General features: G+C 39.0%; 1 protein-coding gene and 1 pseudogene across 1 annotated transcript; both read right to left on the bottom strand.

The window, feature by feature from the left end:
- Positions 1 to 1,165: 1,165 nt before the first annotated feature.
- LOC136158303 (protocadherin beta-5-like) lies at positions 1,166 to 6,861 on the bottom strand (annotated as a pseudogene).
- Positions 6,862 to 12,220: 5,359 nt separating this feature from the next.
- Positions 12,221 to 16,143, bottom strand: PCDHB4 (protocadherin beta 4). Its single transcript, XM_065935558.1, has one exon. It carries the CDS (start codon positions 15,973 to 15,975, stop codon positions 13,585 to 13,587), a length of 2,391 nt encoding a protein of 796 aa, XP_065791630.1. The 5' UTR covers positions 15,976 to 16,143; the 3' UTR covers positions 12,221 to 13,584.
- Positions 16,144 to 24,532: the final 8,389 nt, after the last annotated feature.

Here is a 24,532-nt window from a genome sequence, read left to right as displayed (position 1 = left end):
TGTATGAGAATGTTTATAGCAGTATTATTCAAACAGCCAAACCTTACACCAACCCAAATATCCACATACAGTAGGATGGGTTATAAATTGTGAAATATTCACAGTAGAATACTATACAGTAACAAGAATGAAGAACTAAAATTAAAAACAGTATTATGGATAAATGTCATAAACATAGTGCTGAGTTAAAGACACCAGATGCAAAACAGTTCACACACTACTATTTCATTTATATAAATTCAAAACAGGCAAAACAGCTATAGCATTGGGTATTGAGTTATCTGTTACGTTTGAAGTGACAGTGATTTTAAGGGGTAATTTGTGTAGCACTTGGGATGCTAATAATGTTTCATTTCTTCAAGATGCTGTTATCAAGTTATGTTCATTTTCTGAAAATACAGTGAGCTGTATTAAGGATTTGTCCATTTTTCTGTATGTAATAATTCCATGGAAATATGCATTAAAAATTATTTTCCAGTAGGATGAGAGCTAGGGAGTGTAAACAGAAGAGTGTTGGTTTTCATCATGCTTTCTTCCATATTTATATGCATATATTCCTTTGAAAATAAATGTTATGTAAACATTTAAAATTTTTGTTATTTAGCATCAAATAAACTTTGAGTGTGATGAAGCAAAATGAATGTAGAGAAAACAATATTTTTTGTTGCAAAAATTACCAAAAGAAAGCAAAAATTTCAGGAAAATCAACAGCATGCAAGGATTTGGAATGGCAGGCTAAAACAAAAACACTTAAGACTCGAACTGAGTTTTCCAAAATTGGACCAATTCATTGTAAAAGGGAAATCAATCCTATACCTGAATGTGCGATTTTTCTCCATGAAGTTCTCAAATTTTGCATCTGGGGAATTACAGATAAATGACAAATACCTCGAATCCTGATGAGATCCCTAATTGGAACCAAAGCTATTCTGAAAATTTTCCTCTATTCAACAGCATCCTGGGGCGGGAAGTTGGGGAGAATCGGCTTTAACAATTTCAACTCACTTAATCCCGAGGATAAGACCCTGATGCTGGGAGGGATTGGGGGCAGGAGAAGGGGACGACAGAAGATGAGATGGCTGGATGGAATCACCGACTCGATGGACATGAGTTTGAGTAAACTCCGGGAGTTGGTGATGGACAGGGAGGCCTGGCGTGCTGCGATTCATGGGGTCGCAAAGAGTCGGACAGGACTGAGCGACTGAACTGAACCGAATCCCGAGCATCCGGTCAAGCACACCTCGTACTGGTAGCTCTGGGACAGGGTCCCCGTGCCGCTGACGTCCACCAGGTGGCCCTCGGGCACCGGGCAGCGACCCGCCGAGCCCGCCCCGCCCCTCCTGCACAGCCGCGCCGCCACGAACACCAGCACCGAGAAGAGGAAGAGCGACGACACCGACGCCAAGGCCACCACCAGGTAGACGGTGAGCGGGTCGGCCGGCGCCGCGGCCGCCGCTTCCGCTTCCGGGAGCGGCAGGTAGGGCTGCGAGAAGCCGTCCACCAGCAGCACGTGCAGCGTGACGCTGGCCGACAGCGGCGGCTGGCCGTTGTCCTTGACCAGCACCACCAGCCGCTGCTTGGGCGCGTCGCGCTCGCTCAGCAGGCGCGCCGTGCGCACCTCGCCGTTGTGCGCCCACACGCCGAACAGCCAGGGCTCCGTGGCCTTGAGCAGCTGGTACGACAGCCAGGCGTTCTGGCCCGCGTCGCCGTCCACCGCCACCACCTTGGTCACCAGGTAGCCGGGCTCGGCCGCCCTGGGCACCAGCTCGGTGCAGGGCGCCGAGGCGTTCTGCAGCGGGTAGAGCACGAAGGGCGCGTTGTCGTTGGCGTCCTCCACGAGCACGCGCACCAGCGCCTGGCTGCTGAGCGCGGGCGAGCCGCGGTCGGCGGCGCCCACGCGGAACTCGAAGGCCCGCAGGGCCTCGTAGTCCAGGGACGTGAGGGCGAAGAGGTGGCCGTTGTCGGGGTTGATGGACACGAGGGAGGCGAGGGGCAGGGGCGGGTCGGGCGGCGGCAGCAGCGAGTAGGTGACCTGGGCGTTGGCGCCCGCGTCTGTGTCTGTGGCGCTGACGCTGCCGATGTGCAGGGCGGGGCTGTTGTTCTCGCGGACCCACAGGGTGTAGGAGGTCTGGGTGAAGGCGGGGGCGTTGTCGTTGACGTCGGACACCAGCACGGTTATGTTGTGCTCGGCTTTCAGTCTGGGAGTTCCCATGTCAGTGACCGTGGTGGTGATGATGTACCCGGCTCTTTCCTCTGTCTAGCGGTTTGTCAACAGGGTGTAAAAGTTTTTGAACGTAGGTTTCAAGAGAAAGGGTAGATCATTCTGAATGGAGGAAACCATCTTACCGTTGTCCCCGGAATCTGGATCAGAAACACTGAAAACGGCCACCACAGTCTCTGGGGAGTTTTCTGGGATAGAGCTGATGAGTCTCGACATGGTCAGTTCGGGGGCGTCGTCGTTCACATTCACCACTTCTTTGGCTACAGTGCATTTTCCTGAAAGGCCCCTGCCGTCTGTGTCTGCAAGCTCCACGTTATAAAACCGAGTTACCTCGAAATCCAATGCCCTTTTCAGACCAATTTCTCCTGTTATTTCGTCTATTACAAATGGTTGAGTAACTTCATCTCCTTGGAATAGAGCATAGGCTACTTTCCCATGTGTTCCTGCATCTGCATCTCGGGCAGAGACAGCGACAACTAAGGAGTTTAGGGGGCTGTTCTCTGGAATCTGTACCTCATAGACGGACCGTAAAAACTCTGGGGGCATTGTCGTTAATGTCCACGACTTCGATGCGGACAGTAGTGGTCCCAGACCTGGGCGGAGCCCCACCATCCAGCGCGGTGAGGGTTTAACAGCTCAGGCTCCTTCTCCTGGTCCAGTGCTTTGTCAGCACCAGCTCTGGGTATTTTCTGCCATCTCCACGATGATGAGTGACAACATAAAATGGGATTTGGGGCTGACTGTGTAGTTTTGAACCGTGTTGCTACCTATGCCAAAGTCCTGATCTATTTTCAAAGGAAACAGTCCCTGTCTGGACGCTCTCGGGGATTTTTAAGAGCATTTCTCTCTAGGAACTCTGGGGAATGGTCATTTATATCTGTGCGATGCAGATCAGCTTGAATAATCTGCACCGGGTTTTCCAGTAATAGTTGGAAATGCAGTATACAAGGATCTGTCGCCCCGCACTTCCTAGTTTTCTATGCAGCAGCAAATTGCCGGTCGTTAAATCCAGCTGCAAGAGCTGTTTGTTTCCTTTGTAATGGATTCGCGCGCCCCACGTGGCTAGTTCCCCCACCCTGACTTTTGCCAGGTTGGCCACAGAAGAACCACTTTTTGTTTCTTCTGGCATGGAATACCTAATTTTTTCAGAGCCAGCCTCCCAGAAGAGGAGCAATATAGCAAGAAAGAGAACTTGCCTTTTCCGTAGCGTTTTGCTGGCGCGGTCTCCATTGTCCAAACCCGGTTCAAGAAGGTGCAGTTTCTTCAACTCCCGATATACAGTCAACCCAGGTGATCTGGTTAAATAAGCTCGCCTAAATCTCTCTGACTGGCTTGCACTAGGACGATGCCCTTTTCTGGAGTCCTCCACGCCTAGATCTTATGTAAAATGCTTCTTTCTTTTAGAAAGCATCGGAGTCTGATTCCCAGTTTAATGGCTTCCCGGGCAGTCACAAATCTCTCCATTTATACTTCTAGCCTGCAGCGCCACCAGGCGTCATTATATACTATTGCATATAGTATTTGCTGTTTCATTTCATATATATATACAGTCAACATATTTGAAGTCACAGAATTGTTCCCAATTGTATACCCAGTTCTTAGTTATTGGACGTTCTTAAAAAACATGTGCTAGGTTAACTTCCAGTGAAAGAATACTTTTAAGGACAAACTAAAACCCTAGTATTCCTCAGAAAGTGCTTTTTGAGCACAAGAAGAAACTTTCCCTTATAGGATCCTTAATTGATTAAGAAATAAGTAATAATAGATGTTTAGAATCTTACACTATTATAAAAGTTTAAAATATATCAGGGAAGGACATAATCATGAGTGTACAACTCAAAAAAGTTCAGGAAGTGAACACATTCATAAGCAAATGTAAAGTAAAACTGAAATGTTAACAAAAACCATAAAAGCCCCCTCTTGTTATTGTTGGTCACTAATCTTCCCCTGATAGATAAAGGTAAGCACTCTCCTGACTTATAGTATCTTGTGTGTCTCATCGTATCATAGTTTCTTTTTTTTTTAACTTACACAAATGGAGTTACAGAGTATGTTTGCCTTTTTTCACTCAATCTTGCCTTTGTAAAATTCATGTTACACATTGTTTTATTCTCATTGCTTTGATATTCTATTGTACCACCATTTTTTATTTATTCTGCAGTTGATGGACATTAGGGTTTTACAGTTTGTGTATATATTGAGTAGTCCTGCTACAAACATTCTTGTCTTTTGGTGTCTGTGTGTTCATTTATATTTAATATTCCTAGGAGTTAGACGTCTATTTATCTTTTTGTTTCAGCTTTAATAGATATTGCAAAATAGTTTTCAACTCTGGTTTTATGAAAACTAGCAAAGAGAGTTCCAGTTGCTTCATATCCTTGTCAACATTTGATATTATCTTTTAATTTTAAACACTCTGATAGAAGTGTGTGATGTTACATTGTATTTTTGTTTTTATTTTATGTCATTGTAATTTTAATTAGTGGTTCTCTGATGATTCCTTAAATAAAGCACGTTTTTCACATGGTTATTTTCATTAGGGTATATCCTTGTGAACTGCATAAGTCTTTTGTCTGTTTTTCTATTTAAGGTATTTGCCCTTTTTCTTATTGATCTTTAGAAGTTCCTTATATATTCTTGGTATAAGTACTTTTTTAGAAGTAGGTATTACAAATATTCTCTCCCAATCTATGGCTAGCATTTTAACTTTCTTGAGATATCTTTGAAAAACAAAACTTCTTTTTAGTCTAATTTTCCAATATTTTTTATTTATGGTTTGAAGTTTTTGTATTTTCTTTAAATCTTTGCATACCAAAGTCATGAAAGTATTGTTGTATGGTGCTTCTGAAAAATAAGTTACTTTACTTTTCCCATTTAAACTGTGAAGTGAAGTGAAGTCGCTCAGTCCTGTCTGACTCTTTGTGACCCCATGGACTGTAGCCTACCAGGATCCTCAGTCCATGGGGCTGTAATCCTCCTGAAATTGATTTTTTCATGTTAATGAGGTTAGGGTCAAATTGCTTTTTTTCATATAAATATCCAAATGACCACACCACCTATTGAAAAGAAGCTGCATTCCCAATTATTTTCTGATGTATCATTTCTTCATAAATCAGGGGTCCATAGTTCTGTAGTTTTTCCCCCCATTTTTCTCTTTGTTTATCCTGCAATACCATATTGCTTTTTAAGTAATAATTCATTATACAGATACATGAGTTTTTAATTAATTTCTGGTTGCACTGGGTCTCTGTTGCTGCATGCAGGCTTTTCTCTAGTTGGGGGGAGTGGTGGCTACTCTTTGTTGCCGTGGACGGGCTTCTCATTGCAGTGGCTTCTCTTGTTGCAGAGCACAGGCTCTAGGTGCATGGGCTTCAGTAATTGCAGCACGTGGGCTCAGTAGTTGAGGCTCATGGGCTCTGGAGCATGGAGTAAGTAGTTATGGCAGTCGAGTTACTCCACAGCATGCAGAATCTTCCCTGACCAGGGATCGAACCCATGTCCCCTGAGTTGGCATGTGAAGTCTTATCCACTGTACCACCCAGGGAAGTCCTGCAGTACCATATTGTCTTCTTAATTACTATACTTCATAATAGGTTTTATTATCTGATTGGTAAGTCTTCAAGTTTTATTCTTTAAAATTGTTTTAGTTATTATTGTCCTTTTGTATTTCCCTATAAACTTTATTTTTATTATCTTTTTAGTATTTTTATTTGGCTGTGCCTGGTCTTAGTTGTGGCATGTGGAGTTTTAGTTGCAGCATGTGGGATCTATTAATAGTTCCCTGGCCAGGGATTGAACTCAGGCCCCCTGCATTGGGAGCATGGTACCTTAACCACTGGACCACCAGGGAAGTCTTCATATAAACTTTAGATTCATCTTGTTACCTTTCACAAAGAAACATGCTAAAGTTTTGTTTAGGATTTAACTGCATTTATAGATTGGGAAGAATTGACATATTCCCAGTATTGAGTCTTCCAGTATTGGAACATTATATATCCCTCTGTTTATTCAGATACTTAACTTTTCTCAATAATATTTTATATTTTTCAGTGTATAAGTTTTATGGATATTGTTAGATTTGTTTCTAGATGTTTGCTATTTCTGAAACTTGTAAATGATAACTTGAAATTCTTCATTTTCTGGGTTTTGTTGCTATATAGGAATACAATTATTATTTGCATGTAGACCTTATATCCAGTGGCATTACTAACTTCATTTATTAATCCTAACAGTCTGGAATCTTTATTATTCTTAATGCATACAATCATGTCATAAAAAAAAATAACCATATTTATTTATTTAGTTGGTGGTTCTGGGTCTTCATTGCTGCGAGGTCTTTCCCTAGTTGCCTCAGTCAGGGGCTACTTTCTAATTGCGTGAGTGGGCTTCTCATTGTGATGGCTTCTCTCCTTGCAGAGCATGGGCTCCAGGGCAGTCTGGCTTGGGTAGGTGAGCTACTCCCCGGCTGTACAGCACAGGCTCAGTAGCTGTGGCGCACAGGCTTAGTTGCTCTGAGGCATGTGGGATCCTCCCAGATCAGGGGTCAAAACTGTGTCTCCTGCATTGGCAGGTGGATTCTTTACCTCTGAGCGACCAGGGAAGCCCCATTGTCATTTTTTTACAAAGACCTCTTACTTCATCCCTTCCAATTACTGTGCATTTTTTTCTTTGCTTTATTCCACTGCTTAGAACCTGCAGAAAAACACTGAAATGAAATAGTATAAGCGGGCATTTTTGTCTTATTCTTGATCACTGAAGAAAAGTTTTAAATAATTTTCCATTAAGTATAATGTTTATTGTAAATTTTTAAATACTTTCTGAAAGTTCCCTTCTGTTTTCAGTCTGCTAACAATCATGTGTGCTGAATTTTATCGTTATTTTTTTCTGTATTCACTGAGGTAATCATATGATTTTTCTTCTTTATCTATTAATGTGATGAATTATATTGATAGATTTTAAATTGATTTATATTCCCTGAATAAGTTTTCTCATACTTTATTATTTCTCTTTTATATATTTCTGAATTTTATTTGTTGATATTTTGTTTAGAATTTTTCCATCTGTGTTTTTAATAGAGATTGGTCTCTAATTTTCCTTCCTTATGATGTCCTATTCAGATTTGGATGTCATAATTCACTTAAGTCATTCTGGTACCCAAATAATCTGGGAAGTATTTCCTGTTTTTTCTATCTTCCAAAAGATTTTGTATAAGTTCGTATTAGTTGTTCCATGAGTGTTTAGGAGAATTCACTAGTGTGAACTGAAGTGGCAAGGTTTTTAATAACAAGTTTAATTTACTTAATAGAACTAATCAGATTTCTTCTTGTTTCAGTTTTAGTAAATTGTGTATTTAAAAGATGTTTTCCATTTTACATAAATCGACACATTTATTGGCATATGGTTGTTCATAATATTCTTTTTTATTTTTTAATGTCTGTAGGATTGGTAATGATGTTCCTTTTTTCATCCCTGATATTTGTGATCAATGTTTTCTTTCTTTTCAAAATTCATCTTAGTAAGAGTCTTTAATTCCATTAATCATGACATAGAACCAACTTTAAGTTTTGTTAATCTTCTTGGTTATATACTTTAAAAAATAATTTTATTTATTTAGTTTTGGCTGTACTGGGTCTTTGTTGCTGCATGGGCTTTTCTCCAGTTGCTACAAGTGGGGACTACTTTCTAGTTGCAGACACAAGCTTCTCATTGTGGCAGCTTCTCTTGTTGAAGAGCATAGGTTCTAGGACCTGTGGGCTTCAGTAGTTGTGGCTCCCTGGGCTCTAGAGCACAAACTCAATAGTTGTGGCACATGGGCTTAGTTGCCCCATGGCATGTGGGATCTTCCTGGACCAGGGATTGAACCGGTGTCTCTGGCATTGGCAAATGGATTCTTCACCACTGAGCTGCCAGGGAAGCCCTTCTTGGTTGTATATTTATCAGCATTGTATTTATGTTTATATATATAATACATGCATTATTTTTTCCTTCTTTATTTGTTCTTTTTCTAACTTCTTCAGATGAAAACTTATTGTTTTTTAACCTTTTATATCTAACATGTTCATTTAAAGTTTTGAAACTTCTCTGTAAATTCTGTTTTGATATATCATATCTTAATTTTCACCCAGTTCAAAATATATGGAAATTTCTTCTGCAATTTCTTCTTTGGACTCATGGATTATATTATTTCCTCTTGAAGCATTTGGGGATTTCTGGATAAATTTTTGTTTCTAACTTCATTTCTTTAAAAAATTTTAGAGAATTGCTTTATGACCTAGAATATGGATAATTTTGATATATGCCATATGCATATAAAAAGAACATGTACTTTCCCATGTACTATGTATGTCAGTTTATTCAAATATGATTATTGTGGTGTTCAGATTTTTAATATTCTGTTTTTGTGTGTCTTCTATCAGTGGTTGAGTTAATTGTTAATACATCCTCCCCTATGACTGGATTTGTCTGTTTCTTATGTTCTTTCAATTTAACTTTTTATATTTTGTAGTTTTCTTACGGGGATATATTTAGTCTTATAACTGACATATTTTTGGTATATTTTACCCATTTATCATTATGAAATATCTATCCTTATCTGTAATAATGCATCTTTCCTTAAAAAGGCTCCTTTATGTGAGTACATCTACACTTGATTAGTTTGGTTAATGTTTGTATCTTTTTCTATTTTTAAAACTTTGAACCTTTCTGTGATAATACACACACAAAGGTATGTGACAGCATATAGCTGAATTTTTCTTAAATGTATTCTGACAAGTTTGGTTCTTTAACTGCATTATTTAATCCAATAGCAATTAATGTAATATTTGATATCTATCCATTTATATTTACCATCTATATTTTTTTTCTATTTGCTCTTAAAGTTGTTTTCTTCTTTTGGATAATTTAGATAGTTCTTATTTTTCCTTAAATTCATTTTAAAATTACTCTTATGATTATTCTAAAGATTACAACATGCATCTTTAATTTACAAGCATCTAATACAAATTATTTCAGTTTACTACTCTCATGATAATGTTTAGAACCTTAGAAATCCTTAACTCTGTTTATATCACCTGCCTTTTACATCATTATCATGAATTAAAATTTTTATATACTTTAAATCCTTTAAGAAACTATTATTTCTACCTTTATTAATCAATAAATAACAATTTATAGTTACCGTTATTCTTGTTCATTTCTTCCTACAAATCTGTGATTCCTCCAGGATTGTTTTCCTTCTTCCTATTGAATCCACCAAAAGTATTTATTTTTGTGCAGATGGGACTGATTGATTCTTTCAGTTTTCGTTTGTTTTAGAACTTCATTTTTGCAAGATGTGTTTTCTGGTGATAGAATTCTAGTCTGGTAGCTAATTTTTTTCAGGACTCAAAAGACATCATTCCTTTGTCTTTTGGCTTCTTGATGGTCAGCTCTCCATCTTACTGTTATTCCTTTAAAAGCAATGTCATTTTCATGTGATTGCTTTTAAGATTTTCTCTTTGATTTTAGCAGTCTTCCTGTGATATTTCTAGATGTGCAGTTTTTTATTCTTCTAATTAGGTTCACTGAACATCTTGAGGGGTAAATTTTTTCACCATTATTGGTCATCATTTCTTTACACATTCCTTATTCCCCATTCCTAGTCCTTCCAGGATTACAATCATGTATGTGTTGGAGTTTTTCATTATGGTCTACATGTAACTAAATGTTCTTACCTGTATTTTAAATTATTTTATTCCTCAGTGCTTCTATTTGGATATTTAATATTGACCTGTCTTGCATTCACTAATCCTATAATTTTTTATGACAACTATGCCATTATACAATCTAATATTTAATATTACTAAAATTTCAGTATTATATTTTTCAGTCCCCGAATTATTTTTCTATTTTATTTCATTCTGTGGTGAAATTCTCTTTACCTATTTTCTACATTCCTTATTTTAACATATTAGTTATATTTATTTTAACATCATTGTCAGTAAATTCTGGTATCTATTTTATCTGTAGATCATCCATATGTCTGTTTTTTCCTCTAGGTTTTATTCATGTCAACCAATTTTTTTGTATGTATGCCTTATAATTTTTATCAAATGTTGATTATTAATGTAAAAAGCTCTCCTCCAGAGTCCTGATGATATTATATTCTTCCAGAAAGAGTCCATCTTTTCCTTTGTTAGCTTGACAGTGTGTGCTGAGTAGCTTCAGTCACATCTGACTCTTTGAGACTCTATGGACTGTAGCCCGGTAGGCTCCTCTGTCCATGGGATTCTCCAGGCAAGAATTCTGGAGTGGGTTGCTAAACCCTCCTCCAGGGGATCTTCCCAACCCAGGGACTGAACCAGAGTCTTTTAAGTCTCCTGCACTGGTAGGCGGGCTCTTTACCACTAGTGCCACTGGGAATCCCCTTTAGATTGATAGAAACATGTCTAATCAAATTGCCTTAATTCAAAACAGGCACTGTGCTTAGTCAAGATTCTTTCCAGTCCTAGTAAGTACCTGGCCCTCCAGAATTTTCAGTTTGGAACTCTGTATTCTCTAGAGTCTCTCAGATGGCAGATCACAAACCGCAATCTCATGTATTAAGACTATTAAAATTTCACTCAGCTTTTCAGTAATTTTCCACTTAATATTTTGGTCTTCTTTCCTGGAATGTCCCATAATTTGACAAATATCATGATGGGGGAAACTGGCCATGAGTTTGAATCATCCAGTTTGCCAAAGACTGTTGAAGTTACTTTATCCCTGGCCTTTTCTTAAACTTTGCAAACTTCTTTAGGGCAAATTGACTGTTGGAGTCAGTTCACAGCTCCAAGGATTTTCCTTTTCAGGAATCTTAGCCCCTTCAGTTCTTTATATATCATCTGCAGTCTGTTGCTTCAAACTGATAATTTCTGAATTTAAAGCAGGTTTAAATAATCCATCTTATCTGGAAACAGAATTCTACCAAATAAAACTTTAAAATCTATATTTTGTAATTTTAATAGGAAGAAATGTTATTTGCTGTGTCCCACTCTTTTGCAACACCATGGACTGTAGCCCACCAGGCTCCTCTGTCTATGGGATTTCTCAGGCAATACTGGAGTGGGTTGCCATTTCCTTTTCCAGGGTATCTTCTGGACCCAGGGATCAAACCCTCATCTCCTGCATTGGCAGGTGGGTTCTTTACTGCTGAGCCACTAGAGAAATCCAGTAAGAAATACAAGGTCTTAAAGTGATGTGGGTTATATTGCCTTCAGTAAAATGTCTGCCTCCAAAACAGCATGTACTAGACTCAGTATATACTGTGCATAAAAACAACAAAGGAATTGTAAAAAATGTCAAAATATAATAGAAGTACTTGAGAAACTGTGATTGAAATGGGTATTATTATCCAGTTATTTGGCCTCCATTCTCTGTTTTTCTTTTGCAGAAAAGAATTGTCCAATTTTTCATAAGGTATTCATTTTGTGGAAATTATCTGGATTATATTTACTATTAAATTATAATCACTGAATTTTAAAATGTTAACCTGTTCTATACTAGAGTCTGATAGTGATTCCCAACTGGTAAGGAATGATCTATGTTTTATGAATACACACAGCAATTTATAAGGTAAAATACACAAAGTAATTCATAAATTTACTCATATAAATTCATAAACGTGGGTTCTGAGTGTTTATTTGGCCAGTCTCATTTGGGTGATTATACAAGTTGGGCTTTCCTGGCATACACAAAAACATGAAGTTATACTTTTATAATGTTGAAACATATTGCTGAAAACTTCAATCCTATTTCTTGTCCTCATACATAGAACTATTTCATTTAAATATCTAATGGTAAATGGTGAACTCATTAAAGCTGGCTACTAAATTTCATATATTTGTGTTTGATTTTGTTCATATTTTTATTACTTTCTAATTTCAAGTATTAGATTGGATGAAAGCTAAAAGCTATGTTTCAATAATAACTTAAAGAATAATTTTTCTTTTTTATTATATTTTAAAAAATGTAATTCAGGAAAACACGAAATAATTAAATTCCAGTAGGATGACAATTGAGATTTAAAAATAAATACTTAGGTTATAAAGCAAACTCTAATTACTCATATTGTGCCAAAAGTTCAATAAGTGGTCTTATAGGTATAGCTATATAAATTTAGTTATAAATCACAAATCATTTTAATTGGCCTAATGAACACAACATAAAACAATTATAATTCAGATAAGTTTATTTCTTAATTTCTATTTCTATTCTTATTGTCTTCAAGGAAAAAACAATGTTTCTTATTATTGAAAGTTAGCATAATTGAAAAAGTAAATTTATGCAAAATACACAAAAGCTACATGGAAAAACAAAACGTCATTTGGACATCAAAAATAAATCGTCATTTTGTTGATAAAAGCTGCTCATGTTTACAAAATAGAGTAATCAGACTAGAACACAATCAACAAAACTCAAGAGAAATTGTGCCTTTTTTGAAAGATATGGAAAAACTGTATGAGAGCCAAGAAAAACACATACTTTATACTTACATTTGAACTTTTATTAATAGGGCAAAAGAAGGACAGGAAAGTATATGATGCCCTCTACCTCTTGAGTCCTTCTAAAAGATTTAGGGTTTACTTAACGTTCTAAGATTTTTAAGTATGTTATCAAGCAGTGAATTAGTTTTATTTTAGTGAAGTGAATTTGATACCAAATTATATAAGATTTTCTCTTATTTATAAATAAGAATATTTTTATTTTAATATTAGTGAGTATTCATGGAGCAATTACAATGTGCTAGGTAAGGAGCAAATGAATAATCTCTAGCATATATGGTACTCAGAATAGGATAAGGTCACAATTGTAGTGTATTAATAATTTAACAAAATGCATGTTTAGGTGCAACTTATGAGATACAAGTATGCTAAGTTATATGCTCATGGCTATTTAGTGGGGCACAGCCTGGTAGAATGGTGAACAGGAAGCTCTAGGTACCTACAAAGAATTTCTAACACGCTGCCCTTGCAAATATAAGTAAAGAAAACCACCAAAAACATACAGAAATTCAAGATTACGCAAAAGCTTTAAACTGTTTCCTTAAAAAGACATTAAAAGAGGTTGATTTAAATACTAATAGAATTTCTTTTACCGCTTGAGTAATTTGTAACTATGGAAACATTAATCACCAAGTGAAGGTAAAATATGGAGAAATAATATCAACTGTAACTAAAAATGCTAAATCCAATGAATACTATACAAGGAAAATTTAGTAGAGACATGCATAAGTTTGGAATAGAGATATACAAATTTATGTAACACTACAATCTCTTAACAGGAAAATATTGCAATGTGAGTTAGGCTTAACAAAATTGAGAGGCTCACTTAACCAAATACGGCATTTAACTGAATACAAAGCTGTTTCTACAGTTGGGGCTTTCCTTGATTTCTCTCTCAGTGTCCTGAACCAAGAGGTTAGGGAATATTGGCTTCAGGAATTTGAACTCACCAGTTCTATGGCCTCCCGTCAGACACACCTCGTACTGGTAGCTCTGGGACAGGGTCCCCGTGCTGCTGACGTCCACCAGGTGGCCCGGGAAGTGGCCCTCGGGCACCGGGCAGCGACCCGCCGAGCCCGCCCCGCCCCTCCTGCACAGCCGCGCCGCCACGAACACCAGCACCGAGAAGAGGAAGAGCGACGACACCGACGCCAAGGCCACCACCAGGTAGACGGTGAGCGGGTCGGCCGGCGCCGCGGCCGCCGCTTCCGCTTCCGGGGGCGGCAGGTAGGGCTGCGAGAAGCCGTCCACCAGCAGCACGTGCAGCGTGACGCTGGCCGACAGCGGCGGCTGGCCGTTGTCCTTGACCAGCACCACCAGCCGCTGCTTGGGCGCGTCGCGCTCGCTCAGCAGGCGCGCCGTGCGCACCTCGCCGTTGTGCGCCCACACGCCGAACAGCCCGGGCTCCGTGGCCTTGAGCAGCTGGTACGACAGCCAGGCGTTCTGGCCCGCGTCGCCGTCCACCGCCACCACCTTGGTCACCAGGTAGCCGGGCTCGGCCGCCCTGGGCACCAGCTCGGTGCAGGGCGCCGAGGCGTTCTGCAGCGGGTAGAGCACGAAGGGCGCGTTGTCGTTGGCGTCCTCCACGAGCACGCGCACCAGCGCCTGGCTGCTGAGCGCGGGCGAGCCGCGGTCGGCGGCGCCCACGCGGAACTCGAAGGCCCGCAGGGCCTCGTAGTCCAGGGACGTGAGGGCGAAGAGGTGGCCGTTGTCGGGGTTGATGGACACGAGGGAGGCGAGGGGCAGGTGCGGGTCGGGCGGCGGCAGCAGCGAGTAGGTGACCTGGGCGTTGGCGCCCGCGTCTGTGTCTGTGGCGCTGACGCTGCCGATGTGCAGGGCGGGGCTGTTGTTCTCGCGGACCCACAGGGTGTAGGAGGTCTGGGTGAAGGCGGGGGCGTTGTCGTTGACGTCGGACACCAGCACGGTTATGTTGTGCTGGGTTTTCAGTCTGGGGGTTCCCATGTCAGTGACGGTGATGGTGATGTTGTACTCGGCTTGACTTTCTCTGTCAAGGGGGCTATCGGTTACCAAGGTGTAGAAATTCTTGAAAGTCGGCCTTAGAATAAATGGCAGATTGTCTGGAATGGAGCAAATCATCTTTCCATTGTCTCCGGAGTCTCTATCTCGAATTCGGAAGATAGAGACTACGGTCTCCGGGGCATTTTCTGGAATGGAGCTAATGAGTGAAGATATGGTAAGTTCAGGGGCATTGTCATTCACATCTACCACCTCTATGACTACAGTACCTTTCCCAGAAAGGCCTCCTCCATCTGTAGCCTCAGTTTCCACGTGGTAAGATTTGATTTGTTCAAAATCCAATTTCTTTGTCAGTCGGATTTCTCCTGTGACTTCATTTATTGAGAAAGTTTGTTTAATTTCCTCTGAGGCTTGGAACAAGCTATAGGAAACAGTCCCAAAGTTCCCAGCATCTACATCCCTAGCTAAAACTGTAACTATTAGGGAATCTAGGGGGCTGTTTTCCAGAACCTGCACCTCATATGGAGTGTGCACAAACTCGGGAGCATTGTCATTGATGTCCATGATGAGGATTCGCACCATGCTGGTGCCGGACCTAGGTGGAGACCCACCATCCAGCGCCATTAGGGTTAAGCTGAACTCTGACTGCTCCTCTCGATCCAGCACTTTGTCCTGCACCAAATCTGGATATTTCTTGCCATCACTATGATTTCGAGTGAGAACGTGAAAATGAGAATTGGCGTTGATAGTGTATTGTTGAAGACCGTTGCTACCCACGTCCAAATCCTGAGCTAATTTCAACGGAAATACAGTCCCTGGCTGGCTGTTTTCCAGTATTTTCAAAAGCATTTCCCTATTCGGGAATACTGGGGAGTGGTCATTTATGTCCTGTATTAATAATTCTCCTTCAAAAAATTGCACTGGAGTTTCCAGGAACACTTGGAAATGCAGCACACAGGGTTCAACGGAGCCACATATGTTTTCCCGGTCTAGTTTCTCCCTCAAAAGCAAATCTCCAGTCTGACGATCCAGCAGCAAGCGCTGCTTGTCATCGTCACAAACCACCCGAGCCGACCGGGCGTTCAGCTCCCCAATTCCCAGGCCCAGATCCTTGGTTAAATGGGCTACAAAGGAGCCGCTCTCTGTTTCTTCCAGAACAGAATAACGAATAGGCGCAGGGTAAGCCTGAGACAAGAATACCGTCAAAATAAAGGTGGTCACTTGCCTGTTGGGTTGGAGTCTCTCTAGCGTCTCCATGTTGGAGCCAGGGTGCTTACATCCAGTCCCCCTTCAGCAACCAGAAAAAGGCAATTTTCTTGCTTGGTAGAATCCTCACAGAGTTACTTGTAATCTTAAATTTGTTTAGAATATCGCTGCCCAAATTCGTTGGTAACCCAGTACTGCTGGCAGAGCTTCTTACTTGTGGTGGTGGTGGTTCCGTCTTGCAGCAAAGGAATACGCGAGCTTTCTAGGGCTCTTTATTCACAATCTTAGCCGGCAGCGCCACCCTGCGTCCTGATTGATAAACTAACATTCTTAACTCAGCCTATTTTGGAAGTGTTGATCCAAACTAAGCCTTTTCAAAACGTGTAAAGGACTTCTTCAAGTATTATTCCGTCAAATGGCTTAATGTATAGGTTATTCCATTACATTGCGTGAGCTATAATAATTGTGAGCACAAAGCTAGGGACTTTATCCGTCTCCCCATACCCTTTACAGTAGAACTGAAAGAACTCCATTTATCCTTTGCCATAATCTAACCAGGGGAGATAAACTCTTATAAAATTACAATCCATAATAGTTTTATCTGTTTGTTTCCAAGTATGTGAGAAATTTATGATGATGCAGAGAGTTCGCTAAAGTTCTCTGTACCACCTGGTCTCAGGGAGACTTTTTCAAAGGAAACGTTCTATTTTTTTACACTGGTGTGCAAAATAATAATACAGTTGAATAAAGTGGCATCTTGCCTTATTACAAGTCCTTTACAGTGTGAACCCACATTAAAATATTAGGGAGGTCAGACAGTAACAGATTCTTAGACGTAGAAAGAAAATGAAAGGGTTTTTATAGATAAACAGAAACTCAGAGGATCAGGACTATTATAGAATTTTATTAAGAAAAAGGCTTTAAGCTAATTTAGCTCAATAGATATCTGTAATTTATGAGTTTCCTTCTCACCACCCTGACCCTTTGTTTCCTAGATATCATATTCCTTGACTACCCAATTTGCAGAAGATAGGCAGCTATGATTTGAAACATTTTAATCTGTGAACAAAGGGTGCCTCAAGCTTTGTCTACTCATAGGTGGTGAAGAGGAAAGACTTGTTGATCAAATGGATTTCAGCACAGTGTGCAACCATCCTGATTTCTCTGATACAGTAAGTTAACTGAGATACAGTTAACCAGTTTACTAGTTACAATTAGTATATGGAATGGAGTACCATTTGGGATTTCTCCTCCTTAAACATCTTGTAATTTAAGTTCATAAATTACAATTCACATTGAATGCATTATTTTAAAAGCATGTCAGTAATCTTGTTTTTTTCATTTATTTTTATTAGTTGGAGGCTAATTACTTTACAATATTGTAGTGGTTTTTGCCATACATTGACATGAATATGATAGAAAGTATTAGGGAAATAAATATTTTTGGCCGCACCACATGCATGCAGCATCTTAGTTCCCCAACCATGGAATGAATCCATGCCTCATGCGGTGGAAATGTTGAGTCTTAACCACTGGACTGCCAGGAAATTTCCAGGAAAAATTATTTTTGAAAGAAACCTGGACAATAGTAGTCATTCAGTAAATGTCAACTGGGTAAATTAATTAATTAATAAATTAATCCACTCTAATCATTGTGTTTCTACCTATATTAGATTATTGTCACATCATGCATTCAGTCATGAACATGTCTGACACTGAAAACAGAATTCTTCGAGATGAGAGTATAATATGTGCTAAGCACTGCTCAACTAAATTTACATTTTTCTAGCTCTGTTAATTCCTATTGTAAGAGATATAGCAATAATAATTATTATACTATTAATATAGTTTAGAATTTTCTTCCACATTTAGGGCAAATCAGAGAAATATATGTCAACATTGTTGTTGTTCTTCAATCACTAAGTCATGTCCAACTCTTTGCAACTCCATGGACTACACAGCATGCCAGGCTTCCCTGTCCTTCACTATCTCCCAAAGTTTGCTCAAACTCATGTCCATATCAACATGAAATGAAAAGAAAAAAAATAAACATACAGCAAAAAAAGAATATTCTTTTAGATATAAATGGAAAGCAAATTTCCTGAACAAAACAAAAAATTGTTTTATACTGTAGTAGGACACGACTGAAGTGACTTAGCAGTAGCAGCAGTAGCAGCAGAGTTTTAATTCGATTCAAGTTAAAGAGTTCAGGACAAAATTCAAACTAGATTTTGTTTACTTATTCCTACATGTTGACATAGAAATAGTGTTGCAAATGAGCTATTTTTGGTTCCTTTTGTCAAGTCAACACAAATGAAACTTAGGTAATATTAACATCTATGTGTTACTACATGTCAGATAGTATTCTACATATTTTATATCCATTAACTCAATTTATCCCTCAAACAGCCCCTTAAGGTGGGCACTCTTACTAGGCATATTTTATAGAAACTGAAGATACAGAAACTTAGTAACCTTCCCATAGTTACACACTGTTTGAAGTGGCAGCGCTAGGATTCAAATTGCTACAGTATGGCTCCAGAATCCATCCTGTGACCTACCTAAGTGGAATTGGAGAAGTGAACAATTTTTTATATAATTTAGATCCAAACTTCAGCCTTGCCTTGGGTAGATGGATATCATAGGTGAAATATATCTGTATTCAGATTTTCAGTTAATATAAGAATCTTTTAAATGGTTTTCTCCTTTGAGAGATAGGTATCAGCAAAAAGAGGTGCTTACAAAACTTAGAAATTTTAAGAGAATCTAAGAGTGCTTTTAATTAGATTTTAAAAAACTAAGAATGACATGAATAATGAATTCCTTGTAGCCTTAAATGGAAAAATACTTATTCACAGGTCTTTTGAAATGTTATCCGAGTGTAAGGTTAAAATCAAGAAAAGTGGTCTAAGATGACAGTCTAGCATTGAATCATGGATTATTTTGCCAAACTTAATCAGAAAAAAACTATCATATCTGCATGGAAGAGGCATTAATGATAAAGAGAAGGATCACCTGCAAAACCATTCCAGTCAGGAAAGCTGCATTAACCATTCTGAAGGATTCATGCAACTTAACACAATTGGTTGCCCAACCTGGAGCACAATATTTAAAACATTTTTTCCCATTCTGAATACACAAAGAGCGAGAGAAGAGTTAGAGGGATACTCTGGTAATTAAATACCAGTTTTAACTCCTCCATTGTAAAACACAGGCAGGAACTTTTAAATATCATTGAGGCAAAGATAAAAATCATTTTAAAGGAATTTAAATACAAAAAGTCCTAAAGTTCAAACGCTCAACACAAACTTTGAAGTTTTGAATAGTTTCACTTATTTTTTTTTTAAATGAGGGAATGTATTTTAAACTTTATGATGACTTGAGGACTGTTTTGTTTGTAAATTGAAGGGGTAAAGCACAGAGGTATATTAAACATTAATTGTTGAGAGGAGAGATAAATTGGTGAAATAGATATTTTAACTAGTAATTTTAGTTACTACAATCACACTTCAAATAGTATACAGTTCAGTTCAGTCGCTTAGTTCAGTTCAGTCAGCCCACAGACTGCAGCACACCAGGCTTCCCAGTACATCACCAACTCCTGGAGCATGCTCAAACTCATGTCTATTCAATCAGTGATGACATCCAACCATCTCATCCTCTGTAATCCCCTTCTCCTCCTGCCTTCAATCTTTCCCAGCATCAGGGTCTTTTCCAATGAGTCAGTTCTTCGAATCATGTGGCCAAAGTATTGGAGCTTCAGCTTCAGCATTATTCTTTCCATTGAATATTTAGGATGATTTCCTTTAGGATTGACCAGTTCGATCTCCTTGCAGTCCGAGGGACTCTCAAGAGTCTTCTCCAACACCACAGTTAGAAAGCATCAGTTCTTTGGCACTCAGCTTTCCTTATGGGCCAGTCCATACATGACTCACATTCATACATGACCACTGGAAAAGCCACAGCTTTGACTAGACCTTTGTTGGCAAAGTAACGTCTCAGCTTTTTTATACGCTGTCTAGGTTGGTCATAGCTTTTCTTCCAAGGAGGAAACATCTTTTACTTTCATGGCTGCAGTCACCATCTGCAGTGATTTTGGAGCCCAAGAAATTAAAGTCTCTCACTGTTTCCCCATCTGTTTGCCTTGAAGTGATGGGACCAGATGCCATGACCTTCATTTTTTGAATGTTGAGTTTTAGGCCAGCTTTTTCACTCTCCTCTTTGACTTTCATCAAGAGGCTCTTTAGTTCCTCTTCACTTTCTGCCATAAGGGTGGTATCATCTACATGTTTGAGGTTATTGATATTTCTCCAAGCAATCTTGATTCTACCTTGTGCTTTATCCAGCCTGGGATTTCACATGATGTACTCTGCATATATGTTAAATAAGCAGGGTGACAATATACAGCCTTGACATACTCCTTTCCCAATTTTGAACTAGTCCACTGTTCCATGTCCAGTTCTAACTGTTGCTTCTTGACCTGCATACAGATTTCTTAGGAGGCAGGTAAGGTGGTCTAGTATTCCCATCTCTTTAAGAGTGTTTCAGAGTTTGTTGTGATGTATACAAAGGCTTTGGCATAGTCAATAAAGCAGATGTTTTTTTGGAACTCTCTTGCTCTTTCCATGATCCAACAGATGTTGGCAATTTGATCTCTGGTTCCTCTGCCTTTTCTAAAACCAGCTTGAACATCTGGAAGTTCTCTGTGCACATCACGTACTGTTGAAGCCTAGTTTGAAGAATTTTGAGCATTACCTTGCTAGCATGTGAGATGAGTGCAATTGTGCAGTAGTTTGAACATTCTTTGGCATTGCCTTTGAGATTGGAATGAAAACTGACCTTTTCCAGTCCTGTGGCCACTGCTGAGTTTTCCAAATTTGTTGGCCTATTCCGTGCAGCACTTTCACAGCATCATCTTTTAGGATTTGAAATAGCTCTACTGGAATTCCGTCACCTCCACTAGCTTTGTTCATAGTGATGCTTCCTAAGGCCAGTTTGACTTCACACTCCAGGATGTCTGGCTGTAGGTGAGTGATGATCACACCGTGGTTATCTGGGTCATTAAGAATTTTTTTGTTTGTTTAGTTCTTCTGTGTATTCTTGCCACCTCTTCTTAATATCTTCTGCTTCTGTTAGGTCCATACTGTTTCTGTCCTTTATTGTGCCCATCTTTGCATGAGATGTTCCCTTGTTACCTCTCACTTTCTTGAAGAGATCTCTAGTCTTTCCCATTCTATTGTTTTCCTCTATTTCTTTGCATTTATCACATAGGAAGTCTTAATTGTTTGTCCTTGCTATTCTTTGGAACTCTGCATTTAGGTGGGTATCTTTCCTTTTCTCCTTTGCCTTTTATTGCTCTTCTTTTCTCAGCTATTTCTAAGGCCTCCTTAGACAACCATTTTGCCTTTTGCATTTCTTTTTCTTGGGGATGGTTTTGGTCACCACCTCCTGTACAGTGTTACAAACCTCCATCTATAGTTCTTCAGGCACTCCGTCTGTCAGATCTAATCCCATGAATCTATTTCTCATTTCCACTGTATAATCATAAGGGATTTGATTTAGGTCATACCTGAATGGTCTAGTGGTTTTCCCTACTTTATTCAATTTGAGTCTGAATTTGGCAAGGAGGAGTTCATGATCCGAGCCACAGTCAGCTCCCAGTCTTGTTTTTGCTGACTGTATAGAGCATCCTCATCTTCATCTGCAAATAATATAATCAATCTGATTTTGGTATTGACCATCTGGTGATGTCTATTTATAGAGTCGTCTCTTTGTTGTTGAAGGAGGGGGTTGGCTGTGACCAGTGCGTTCTTTTGGCAGAACTCTGTTAGCCTTTGCCCTGCTTCATTCCAAGGCCAAACTTGTCTGTTACTCCAGGTATCTCTTGACCTCCTAGTTTTGCATTCCAGTCCCTATATGATGAAAAGGACATCTTTTTCAGGTGTTGGTTCTAGAAGGTCTTGTAGGTCTTCATAGAACCCTTTAACTTCATCTTCTTTGGCATTAGTGGTTGGGGCATAGATTTGGATTGTTGTAATACTGAACGGTTTGCCTTAGAAACAAACAGAGATCATTCTGTCATTTTTGAGATTGCACCCAAGTACTGCATTTCAGACTCTTTTGTTGACTATGAGGGCTACTCCATTTCTTCTAAGGGATTCTTGCCCACGGTAGTAGATGTAATGGTCTTCTGAATTAAATTTACCCACTTTGGTTCATTTTAGTTCACTGATTCCTAAAATAGTATTACTTCCAAATATTAAGCTAGCATTGATAATGTGTATGTGTGAGCACATGTGTGCTTAGTCGCTCAGTTGTGTCTGATCATTTGTGACTCCATGGACTGTAACCTGCCAAGCTCCTCTGTCCATGGAATTTTCCAGGCAAAAAAACTGGAGTGGGCTGCCATTTCCTTCTCCAGGGGATCTTCCCAAACCAGGGATCAAGCCCATGGCTGTTGCATCTCCTGCATTGGTAGGCGGATTCTTTACACTGAGCCACGTGGGAAGCCCAGTATTGATAATGGAATAATGGATTATTGTAAATGGTTTGTGGATTTTACTAGAAAATTCTTATAAAAGGAATTATCTTTTGAAATTGTCTATTAATACATAGATAAATTAGATACATCAGCTGCCCATTCAAGTAAAATAACTGTAAAGCAAGCAATACTGCTCACAGATGATAGCAAACTAAAATTTAGTATCTGCTATCCCTCCAAACTAAACCTAAAAGATGTTTTCAAGAATCACACTAATTGAAATGCAAATTTAGAAAGGAGATATTTGAATAGAGTGTTTGGCCTTAGAAGTTTGTGATGAAATCCAATATAATTACTAATAATTCCTTGTATTACATACTAAATTAAAAACTGTGTTTGTATGTTTAATGTATCAAAATATTCAAATATTTGTCAGTTTTTGGGAGCCCTTCCACTTTGTTGTTATTTTCCAGAATTGTTTTGGCTATTCTGGGTCCCTTGATTTCCAAGTGAATTTTAGCTTCAATTTTCCAATTTTTGCAAAAAAAAAAAAAGCCTGCTGGAATTTTGATAGGGATTCAATTGAATCTGTAAACCAATTTGGGCACATTTACCATCTTAACAGTGTAAATCTTCCAACTCATGAACACTTTCCATTTACTTATATTTTCTTTGATTTCTTTCATTGATGTTTTGTAGTGTTTGGCATACAAGTCTTGAACTTATTAAATTTATTCCTAAGTATTTTATTATTTCTGATGCTATTGTAAATGAAATTGCTTTTCTCATTTCATTCTGGCCTGTCCAATGCTAGTGTATAGAAATACTATTGATTTTTGTATATTGATCTTGTATCCTTTGCTGAATGCATCTATTAATTTTAGTTTTTGTGTGTGTGTGGATTACTTAGGATTTTTTATATGCGTGATCATGTCACCTGCAGAGATACTTTTACTTCATTTCCAATCGGAATAATTTCATTTCTTGTCATATTGATCTGGCTAGAACTTCCAGTACAATGTTAAATAGAAACAGTTGGCGGGAACAGCCTTGTTTTGTTTCTGGTCTTAGGGAGAATGCTTTCAGTCTTTCTCTATTACATGTGAAGTTAGACTTTTATAGTTGCAGTTTATCACGTGGAGGATGGTCCCTATTATTTAGTTTCATGAGTGTTTCTCAACCAACATTTCAATCAAATCCCACTTGCTTATGGTGTATAATCCTTTTTACATGTTGCTGGAGTCAGTTTGCTAATATTTTGTTGAGGATTGTTTACATCTATATTTACACGGGATATTGGTATTTAATCTTCTTGTATTATCTTTGTCTGGTGCTGACCTCATAGAATTAATTTGGAAGTGATCCCTGCTCTTTTTTTAATTACAAGTTTGTGAAGGATTGGTGTTAATGTTCAGTAGGATTCACCAGTGAAGCCATCTGGTCCTGGGCTTTTCTTTGTGGAAAGTTTTTAAATTACTGACTAATCTTGTTGAATAGAATGAAAAGTTTAGGAGGAAGAGCTCCATTTCCCCAGAGATAAAGACCTTTAAAGGGAAAAAACTCAAAATGACAATATTTACAGAAGACATTTTATAAACCTCTAATCTTTCTAGAAGTTGAGTTTTCATCAAAGTCTTTCCTCATGGACAGACCATATTAGTTGGAAATTATTGACTTAAAAAAATGTGAACCTCCCCCCAAAAAATGTGAACCCATTTATCTCTGATATTCAAGTCAGAAACTTCTCGTATTAGTAATTCTGGAACTAAGTCCCAGTGATGTTGATACCTCCAGAATGCTCAGAAGATGGCCTTATGAGCAGCAGTTCACTGAAGGCTCTGTGTTAATCCTCTACATCGTTCAGCATCATTGAATAGGAGCAAAGAGAATTGAAAGGAAGATGGCTAAGTCAAATCAGTGATCAAGAGAGTAGAACATGTGTTAACTGGAGTAAACTTCTGTGGGTAGTTAAAGGAAGAGTAGGGCTGGGATAGGTCCTAGACGGGTAAGCCTGACTAGGCCAAATAGAAGGTGACTTCTTCACAAGATAGCTTGTACCTTGCTTTGTCTGTTTTTTTAGGATCCTAGGTATGTCTTGGTACTCCATACTTCCAGGTTGTGGGTCCA

The sequence above is a fragment of the Muntiacus reevesi genome, chromosome 1, assembly GCF_963930625.1.
Source record: "Muntiacus reevesi chromosome 1, mMunRee1.1, whole genome shotgun sequence".
Classification (NCBI taxonomy): Eukaryota; Metazoa; Chordata; class Mammalia; order Artiodactyla; family Cervidae; genus Muntiacus; species Muntiacus reevesi.
Note: the sequence above shows the minus strand (reverse complement) of the source record. Positions and strands in the feature narration are given on the sequence as shown.